General features: G+C 44.8%; 1 protein-coding gene and 1 long non-coding RNA gene across 16 annotated transcripts in view; one reads left to right on the plus strand and one right to left on the minus strand.

Moving 5' to 3' along the window:
• The window catches only part of UBR5 (ubiquitin protein ligase E3 component n-recognin 5), a 147,335-nt gene extending 142,084 nt beyond the window's left edge, over nucleotides 1-5,251 (minus strand). For 3 of the 15 annotated variants that reach the window (XM_039526103.1, XM_039526104.1, XM_039526109.1), the window contains exon 1: nucleotides 4,877-5,248. In XM_039526103.1, coding sequence (XP_039382037.1) covers nucleotides 4,877-4,938 — 62 coding nt within the window. In that variant the 5' untranslated portion in view covers nucleotides 4,939-5,248. Of the gene's footprint in view, nucleotides 1-4,271; nucleotides 4,467-4,876 lie in introns of those variants that run through there. The other 12 variants (XM_039526100.1, XM_039526101.1, XM_039526099.1 and 9 more) reach the window with 8 other exon arrangements.
• Nucleotides 5,252-5,484: 233 nt separating this feature from the next.
• On the plus strand, nucleotides 5,485-9,715 carry LOC120398590. The gene is made up of 3 exons (XR_005594563.1): nucleotides 5,485-5,634; nucleotides 8,510-8,614; nucleotides 9,626-9,715. It is a non-coding gene; the product is annotated as an uncharacterized LOC120398590 (long non-coding RNA).
• Nucleotides 9,716-10,255: the final 540 nt, after the last annotated feature.

The raw sequence follows: 10,255 nt of genomic DNA on the forward strand, positions 1-10,255 counted from the left end.
GCAGACATGTCATTCCCATTGAAACTTCTGGATTAAGTTTTAATCCTATATGCATTTAAGAGACTAAATCCTTAAAACAAAATCCCAACACACTTACTTGTAACTAAATCTTGTAGTCTTGTCTACACAAGAAAGTTACAATAGGAAAAAGGCTAATTAGAGGTCATGGATCCACCAGTTCCCCACCTCTCCAGAGATACCCTCTCTGCATCAGTGAAGGAGTGCCTGTGGAGCTATACTCCATGACGTACACACTGCACCCATGGTATCCAGCCCTGTACACATTAAAACCTTACAAAGTAAAGGGCATAGTTTACCCCAAGTATATTAATATCTTTACTATCAATAGTCATAGTAGCTAGGCACTTCTGTTTTAAAAATTAAAGCCATAAACTATTGTGTCACCTGTACTCTGCAGAAAGAAAATTTCTAGATTATCAAGTTGCAGACTCTACCTCGAATTTTAATTTTTCCTATTTGGTCTGCAGAGGAGAAACTGTTTGGGAAAATCTCCAAGTCACCTATTTTTCTAACAAATATACTACCGCTCTGGAGAAGCTTCATTAGTTCAATTCATCCTAAACACAGGTGAGCAAATCAGTTAACCATTTCAAAAAATGAATCCTAATACAAGCCCCACATATTGCCTTCCTTTTAAACACCATCTTGTACTTTTTCTTCTCCAGAATAAACAGCTTCTAGACAACTATTGAATACCCTGAACAAGTTATTTTAACAATACTTAAACTTCTATGAGACAGTACTAAGGGACACCATCAAGGTGGACTCTAGTTATTCTCAAAAAGAAAATTAAAAATCAATTTCAGGTACTACAACTGTTCAAGTCCCCTTCCCAATTTTTGTGGATTCTACAATCATTTCTTTAAAAGGTGTTTTTCCTTACCCTGTTATTGGGTGAAATGCCTACTCAGATAAAGGGGAGACTAATTATGTTGGGAAAAATTAGTGCAAACTATTCGCTAACTGCAGTCAGATTCACAAAGTAAAAAGATTTTTCTTCAAATTTCAGGTGTTATTTGTAACAATGGGAGGTAAAACATTTTCAGAGAAGTATGCTTTTTTAATTGACTTTGCCTCTCAGACATTATACTTGCTGCTCTAAATTTACACTGGTTAAATGCTTTATTTTAAGATCTGAGGCCATTCAAAATCTTGATTCACAGGAGAGTTACACACATAAATTCCTCATGTTTCAACAGATAAATATTTCCCAAATATAAAATTTAGACAGCTGATATTCATCCATTTATGATTTCAGGAGAACATAATATAGGGTTGTTGATTTTTTTGCACAGAGTATACAGTGGGCTGTCAAAATGGAATTCTGCTCACAAAAATCAGATCCAGAAGCAATTAGAAGCTGCAGTAGGGATGCAGAAAAGTGACTTTGCCTGCTAACAGTATTCATGGTAGAAAGAATAGCAAGTCAAGAAAAAGAAAAGCAAACTCTATAAAATGGAAAAAAGATGTGGAAAAGCATCTTACAGCTCAACAGGAATTTCTAAATGCATATTTATGTGAAAACTAGTATAATGCTATCTAGGCCCTGTTATAGCGTTACATTACAGCGGTAAGTAGTACTGCTATAAACAAAAATGAATTGGCATTTCCTGAATAACACCCATCACACAAATCCTATTTATGAACCCCTTTGAATTCAGTTACAAGTTTGATATACATTTAACACATTTCTAGTAAAACTATGTTTGTGAAGAAGATACTTATGATTTTCTGCTCAGATCAAGAAGACACTTGATTCAACAGAAGTCACTACTTAATAGCACTTTTACAGCTTTTTTCTATACATTAACCACCACATTTTTGTGAAGCTTCCTATATCAAATAAAAGTCTTAAGGGCAGGTGCTGTGGTAAAATAAATTTAGGAAGTGCTAGAAGGACTGAAGGATCATATTCAGTACAGATAACGGGGGGCACACACTTTGTAATACTTGTAGACAAAGGTTATTGCATTTGCACATACCAGGGGCTTCTTGAATTCCTTCATTCCAGGCCACAAAGTCCCCGTGTGCCATTCTGCCATCCATCTCTTTCAGCAGCTCCACACAAATTCCCCCAACCCCTCCCTCATGTTGGGACTCTGTGTACCCTCCTATTCTACCACTACAACCAGAGTCCCTCAATCTCCTCTCTGCCAGGGGTCTGTGTGCCTCCCATTCTCCATCTTCCCATACCAAGCTCCTCAATCTTCTCCCAAGGCCAGCAGTCAGTTCTCTGTGCCCCCACCATTACTCTTTCCCCTTATGTCAGAGGTTTTGTGTTCTCCCCACACCAGAGGGTCCTGAGCGCCCTCATTTGTCCTCCCATTCTACCACCCATAGAAGGGGCTCTGTGCACATCTGCTTTCCCCATTCCTCCTCTCCCACCATAGCAGGGTACCCCACACTTCACACCAGAAGGGGGTTGTGTATCCCCCTCTCTCATTCCAGTGTCCCCATTCACCCCATCCCCGGGGCTGTGCTCACACTCCTATTCCCCCCCGCACACACTGTTATTTTTCCTTGTCTGGGAGGAAAGTCATTCAAGGTATTAAGATGTTAAACTCTGCTGGGAGGACACACAGAGATGAGCCAGGGATATTGTTATGCTGGATGGCATTAATGGGTGCCATCAACCTGTTTGATCTAGAAATAATTGCAGAGGTGCTTTTCTAATTGGATAGCTGAGACTCCATATGTCCGCCATTTTTCCCCTTTCATTTTTCCAACTCTCCCCAAAATCACTAGAATTCCGGCATTTGACCCCTAGCACTTTTCCTGTTATTTTGGAATTGATCAGATATGGTGCTCTAAACTTACTGCATTACTGAGAAACAGTAGTTAGTTAGTAGTAGTCAGCAGGTTAGTTGAATGTAAGGCCTTCAGCCAATAAACAAGACAGGTGATGTGTTAAAGAAAAACCTGGAGCATTCCTTCAATATACTTGAAGCAATGTGGGTAATTACATGCTGAATAACGGTCTCATCATATTTTTTAAAAACAAGCTGGCTCTTTCAAGATCAAAAATCTTCATAAACCAGAATTTAGGTGAAGAAATGGAAATATCCCAGCACAGTATCAGTGCTCACCATTTTCCTCCTTCTGCAAGAAGCAACTGCATGCCATACATCAGTGGTTCTCACACTGTTGTATTGGTGACCCCTTTCACATAGCAAGCCCCTGAGTGTGACCCCCTTATAAACTGAAAACACTTTAAAATATATTTAAATACTATTATAAATGCTGGAGGCAAAGCAGGGTTTCGGGTGGAGGCTGACAGCTTGCAACCCCCCATGTAATAACCTTGTGACTCCCTCAGGGGTCCCGACCCCCAGTTTGAGAACCCCTGCCATACATGAAAGCCTTACTGTGAAGGAGGTCAATCTCCCAGCAGTTGTTAGGCCACCTCTTTCGGGAACCACATGACAAACAGTGTCCTGTAAGGTGTGTCACCAGGTCACCCCAAAAAAGTTACACCCAACTGACAAGCTTCAGGTCATGGCCCCATTTTATCACTACAAATCTCTCCTCTCTGTTTAAGGTCAAAGATGAAGCAGTTTGGGTGAAATATGACCCTTACAATGACTTACTTTGCTCATTGTAAACATTAAGCCCCTGAATCTCAGATGTGGTTTAATGGAGGCATTTCAGCCCTCTCTCTCTTTTCCTACTCCAAATTACTCAGCGAGATATCATCATGGAAGCAGCCTAGATCTATGCTCAAACCTGGGAGGCAGCAAAGGACAGAAGTCCATATCCAAAGGCCCAAACAGCGTAATTAAAAAGATTACTTCGCTTTCCGCCCTATAACTAAATCTAGGACTTCTCTATTATTAGCCACAAACAATCTGACACGGAATTAATATAAACTGAGAATTTATCAATTCAGATCCTATTAAGATTTTATATTTGTGAAATTTACTAGCTGCAGAAAACTATTAATAATGATTACAGAGAAAGACAGCAGAGAATTCTAAGATGTCTCACACCTCTTGAAAATTAAATGTTTTCTTCCTTCTCCACGCCTGTTTTAGTTAATTCATAACTTGCATTTTTCTCACCGTAATCTAAAATATAATAGTAGTTTCCAAACACCACACTCAAAGATGCAATGTGTTTCCATGTCTCTCTCCTGTCTCTCTTCCCTGCCTGAGACACCCACAATCAGCACTTTATAGCACAGCCCTTTTCAAAATAAAAGCCTAAAACCTAGTACAGACAATTACATTTATCCCACTATATACTTCCCTCACCATCCTTGTGTATGTTCCATCATTTTCATCCCCTACCTCCCAATTACATCGTCTGTCAATTCATCGTTGATTTATATGGACAAATTTTTGCTCCACCTCAGCCCAGGAGTAATTATAACCCACTTCTCACATGGGGAGCCTGGTACAACCCCGGTGTCCCCTGACCAGTGAAAGCTGGGTGGAGAGAGGCGGGGAAGGGAGTGAGACACTCACTCGCAGAGGTCACGATCCCCCAGTACCCAGAGTTTGCGGTGCCCGGGGACTATGAGGAAATGACCACGCTGTATACAGTGCAGCTAGACGCGTCCCCTCACCGTCCCCGCACAGAGAGTGGGCGGGGACACCACCCACTGGCTATGGGGGCAGGGGGGGGGGGGGAAGAGTTGACCCAGCCCTCTCATACATCGGACACCGGGCAGAGAAGCGGGTTAACTCTTCACCGGCCCCGCGGATACCCACACGGCGAGGCTTCCTCCCCTCCCCACACGCCGCGCTCCGGCCGCCAGACACATGGGCCCGGCCCCTCCCCTCACACACGGGGGCCGGGCCGCGCCCCTCCCCTCTCCGTCCCGCGTCCCCCCTCAGCCACATGGGCCTCCCCTCACCGGTCATTGAGCTGGTCCTCGGTGCCCGGCAGCGGGTGCACCACGAAGTGGATCGATGTCATGTTGCGCTCCCCCCCCGAGGCAGGCAGAGGCCGGGCGCACAATGGGGGTGGGGGGAGCTCGGCGTCTCCCCGGGGCGGCGGGGGCGCTCGCACCCGCAGGCAGAGTCCTTCCCTCACCACAGCGACGCGACACGGTGCGGGGGCCCGCGACGGCAACGCCAGGAAGAGACTCGCTCCGCTCCGCGCCGCACTCACACACACGCCGCCATCTTAACTTCCAGCGGCCCCTTCTCCCTTCTCCCTCCCCCCTCCTTGCGCCGCGCCGGGCTGGGCGGGGCGCCGATTGACCGACCGCGATGTAAGGCGCGCGCTTACTGGCGCGTGGGTGGCCCGTCGCCGGTGTGTCTGTAAGGACGTAGCGGATTGGACCAGCGAGTCTGTAAAGCGCGATCACGTCACACGTAAAGTACGTAGAGACCATGTGCTCCTGGGAGAAGCCGCGGAGGGCGGGTGTGGGGCTGCGGCGCGATGTCCGCTCCGGCGGGGAGGACGAGGGCGCGGCTGCGGCTGCGCGCCGCAGCCCGCGCGGGAGCGCCCGGACGGACGCCTCGCCTCGCCTCGCCATGGCGGAAGGGAGGCCCAGTCCCCGCGCTCGGCTCACGGCGGCAACTTGAGGCCTCCGTCGGGCCTGGGCTGGCGTGTCTGGGCGCTGGGTCCGCCGCCGTCCTGCCTGGAGGGCGGTGCCGGCACAGACAGGTCGGGGTTCGGGGCCCCCGTGCCTCCGCTCTGGGTCTGCCTCGGGTGGGTCTGGCGGGGAGCGCTGGGAGCCCAGGCCGGCGACGGCTGGAAGGCGCTGCCGCGCGGGCGTCTGCTGCCCGTGAGGGGCTGGCTGTCCGCAGCAGGGGCTGAGCTCACGGTCCCCTCTGCCCGCCGGCGTCTAGCCTCAACAGACGCTGACTGACTGCTCTGACAGTGGTGTCTGGGCGCTTAAATACTCGTGTGTGGAGCAGGCTAGCGATTACAATCGTGCTTGCCTGCTAACCGATCGCTAATACAGCCGACAGCTGATTCCAGAAGAGGCCTACGCTCTGTCTTGGGGTGTCTTGAAGACTTTTCCAACCCTCAGGGTAGCAGGAAAGAATACCCTTTCTGTCCTTGCCCCAAGCAGCTGTCGTGTGTGGACAGTTTAGCCCTGTTTCAGTCATGTGAGCTGGACTGGGAGGGTGAGACTGAAACATATCTAAAGTGGTGTTAAAAGCTATCCACAGCTGCTTTGGGGAGGGGAGCGATAGTCAATCTTGAGTGTGGATTGAGCCTGAGTAATTGCCTTCCCAAGTCAGCATCTAGCCTAAATTTACTGGTTTCAGAGTAGCAGCCGTGTTAGTCTGTATCCGCAAAAAAACCAGGAGTACTTGTGGCACCTTAAAGACTAACAAATTTATTTAAGCATGAGCTTTCGTGAGCTACAGCTCACTTCTTCGGATGCATAGAATGGAACACACAGACGGGATATTTATACATACAGAGAACATGAAACGGTGGAAGTATGCATACCAACAGGCAGAGTCTAATCAATTAAACCTTGCAATCCATCCCATCATCCAGAACCAGGTTGTTTTAATATGTACAAAGGATTGGATATTCATGCATACCAACAGGCAGAGTCTAATCAATTAGACTCTGCCTGTTGGTATGCATACTTCCACCTTTTCATGTTCTCTGTATGTATAAATATCCCCTGTCTGTGTGTTCCATTCTATGCATCCGAAGAAGTGAGCTGTAGCTCACGAAAGCTCATGCTTAAATAAATTTGTTAGTCTTTAAGGTGCCACAAGTACTCCTAAATTTACTGTTGCTGTACCCATTTGTAATGATGGATAACTGCAACTACACTTGCAGAGACAGCAAGAGGGCTACTTTCACCAGCACTAAATTCAGTTACATCTGATTTCCCTCCCCACTGTTACAGACTATATATATTTTCAACTTCTGTAGACAAGTGCACTGACTTATCACAATTTAAAAAGCATTTGTTTAAATCATTTAGATCACTAATACCCTGGATTACCAACATGGAAAATTGTAATTTAGTTGGTCAGCAGTTATAGTGCTTGCTATTTTGTTTGATCAAAAGAAGTTTCACTTTGGTTTAGTTTAGTAATTGATCATGCTTCCACACACCAGAACAATGTTGCAGTGTGCAGTTGCAAAATCACAGGTGGTTTTTTGTTTTTTGTTTTTTTAAAGGAATTTCTACAACAGAATAAATGTGTGGTCTACTAGTCTAGTGTGCTATTTCCAACAGCAGCCAGAGCTATGGCTTTCAGAGAGTGGTGTAAGAATCCTGCAGTCAGCATATGGGGGGGGGGGGGGGAGATTCCAGGTAGTTCTCAGCCTGATCTGTTAGGTATTGACTTAAGCCTTAAAGCACAAGGTTTAATATCCCCTTCCAAAAATTATCTTTAATGATAACTGGCTATTCTTGATCTCCATGAATATCCAATCCTTTGTACATATTAAAACAACCTGGTTCTGGATGATGGGATGGATTGCACCCTCAGCAAGTTCGTGGATGACACTAAGCTGGGGGGAGAGGTAGATACGCTGGAGGGTAGGGAAAAGGTCCAGAGTGGCCTAGACAAACTGGAGGATTGAGCCAAAAGAAATCTGATGAGGTTCAACAAGGAAAAGTGCAGAGTCCTGCCCTTAGGAAGCAAGAATCCCATGCACTGCTACAGGCTGGGGACCGACTGGCTAAGCGACAGTTCTGCAGAAAAGGACCTAGGGATTACAGTGAATGAGAAGCTGGATATGAATCAGCCTTCTTGGCAACAAGGGCACATTGTTAATGGCATATTGGGCTGCATTAGTTGGAGCATTGCCAGCAGATTGAGGGAAGTGATTATTCCCTTCATTCAGCACTGGTTGAGGGCACACCTGGAGTATTGCATCCAGTTTTGGGCCCCCACTTCAGAAAGGATGTGAACAAATTGGAAAGAGTCCAGTGGAGGGAAACAAAAATGATTAGGGGTCTGGGGCACATGACTTATGAGGAGAGGCTGAAGAAACGGCTTATTGAGTCTGCAGAAGAGAAGAGTGAGGGGGGATTTGATAGCCGCCTTCAGCTACCTGAAGGGGGGTTCCAAAGAGGATGGAGCTCAGCTGTTCTCAGTGGTGGCAGATGATAGAACAAGGAGCATTGGTCTCAAGTTGCAGTGAGGGAAGTCTAGGTTGGATATTAGGAAAAACTATTTCACTAGGAAGGTGGTGAAATGGGCTACCTAGGGAGGTGGTGGAGTCTCCATCCTTAGAGGTTTTTAAGGCCCAGCTTGACAAAGCCCTGGCTGGGGGATGATTTAGTTGGGGTTGGTACTGCTTTGAGCAGGGGGTTGGAGCAGGTCTCTTCCAATCCTAATCTTATATGATTCTAATTCCGTGCTTGTGCAGTGGTGCAGAATTCCCCCAGGAGTACAACATGGATTGCTCTTTAACAGATCTCACCCAAGTGTAGCACATAAGCAAATCCTGCAGTCCTTACTCAGACATAAATCCAGTAAATTGGAATGGAAATTTTGTCCAGGTAAAAGATGGCAGGATTAGATTGCCATAATTAGAAACCCTCTCTTTTCAGAAGTACAATATATGATCAAACAATTTTAAAGAGAAGGTACCTTCCAGAATGGACCAGCTTCTGTTACCACCAACCATCCCACTTATAATGTCTCTGCTGTGGAGAGTAAGTAAAGTAATGAAAAAAACAATACAAATTGTGTTTTATAATGGAGTTGACACCAATCTTTAACATCTGTGTATAACTCAGCCTGTTTCCTATATTTTATTTTCTAAAAATAGCAAACACTCAGGTTGAATTATTTTCAAATCTCTTGAACACAGACAAGAATATCCTTGATAAGGTAAAAAAAAAAGCCATCCCCTTTTTGTAAAGTCTAGGGCAGGGAGATTCTCCTCTTTGCATTTCTGCAGCTACATAACCTCAATCCCTAGACATCCCAATTTGCCCTTTCCTCCCTCCCTTCATGGTGCTCTCATGTCATCAAATAGAGGTGTGATTCTAAACTTTGCTAATTTGAAACTTCTCCCTTTTTTCAGCACAGCTGCAATGAGCTATGCCAAGAAGGAGCCAGCATAGCTCATTGTTTTAGGATTTGGTGAACCTGTTTCCCAAATTCCATAATTTCTTTCATCACATGAGTCACTGTAGTAAGGATAGTAGCTATTATCAAACTATGAATATAGCACAACTTTGTTCTGCATTTATTCCCAAGATGGTAGATGCACACCTTATTAGTTTTGTTATTACCCTCTCGTATTTATTTTCAGATAATAACTCCGTTAAAAATGGAGTTAGTTGAGAGTGCAAATCTGTAATTTAGAGCAGAAAAACATTACAATGATGTTGCAGTTATCCCAATACAAGCATTATTGACCCAGCATATTCGATGTTAAGGTTAAACTTAAAAGAAATCCTAGTGTGTTAATGTGGAAATTCACAATTAGGACACCAAAAAAACTTTAATTCTTCCCTGTAGTGACACTATGCAATAATCATACATTTATTAATAAGGAATTTTAGGGTTTGTAGTCCCAGTTTAGATGGATTTTTAAAAATAGATTTTTTTTCATTTTTTTACACTGTTTTGCCTCCTGGTGTCTCTACAGGGCAGAGTTAAGATTGTTTGGATGCCTTAGTGCTGCATTCCCTTATCACTCTTTGTTATTTCTGCAGATATTCTCCAGATCAAGCTCCCAGGCAACTGGAATCTGTTATTTACAACAGTTAGTACAGCTGAATGTTCTTTAAATCAGAATGACTGAAGTTGAAAGAGCAAGACCTACATCTGTTAATAATTCTGTCTGGATGCTTTGCAGCTCAGATTTCATTGATTTTATTTCAGATAATTCTCAAATACCTGCCTTCATTTCAGACATATTCCCATTCTCTATTGTACTGTGTTTGTGAGTAGAACATGGGCTCATGGGGTGTTCTGCCACGGATCTTGCTGCTTCTCTTAAGAAAGATCTTGTTACTAGCAATGTGTTTATGTACAGGTGTTTGGAGGCCTCCAGACACTAGTCTCCTGGTTCTCTGAGTTATTTAAATTGGCAAACGCAAAGACTGATGCAGTGGAGCTCTCTTAAGGAGCAGTCAGCTTGTCACCCACTTCCTCTCTCTCACATGCACTATTTGGAATTTAGGAGTTTATGAAAATTAGATAAAAGACAGATGGGGGGAGGGGAGTCCGGAAACCCCCATAAGGGAGCCTGTCTCTTCTGAGTCCTGCTGGTGGAATTCCATGTGGGCATTTTCTTTAGCCCTGTTTACACTTGGAATTATCTGAGAACATAAAAATGGCCA

Source organism: Mauremys reevesii, linkage group 2 (genome assembly GCF_016161935.1).
Source record: "Mauremys reevesii isolate NIE-2019 linkage group 2, ASM1616193v1, whole genome shotgun sequence".
Taxonomy (NCBI): domain Eukaryota; kingdom Metazoa; phylum Chordata; order Testudines; family Geoemydidae; genus Mauremys; species Mauremys reevesii.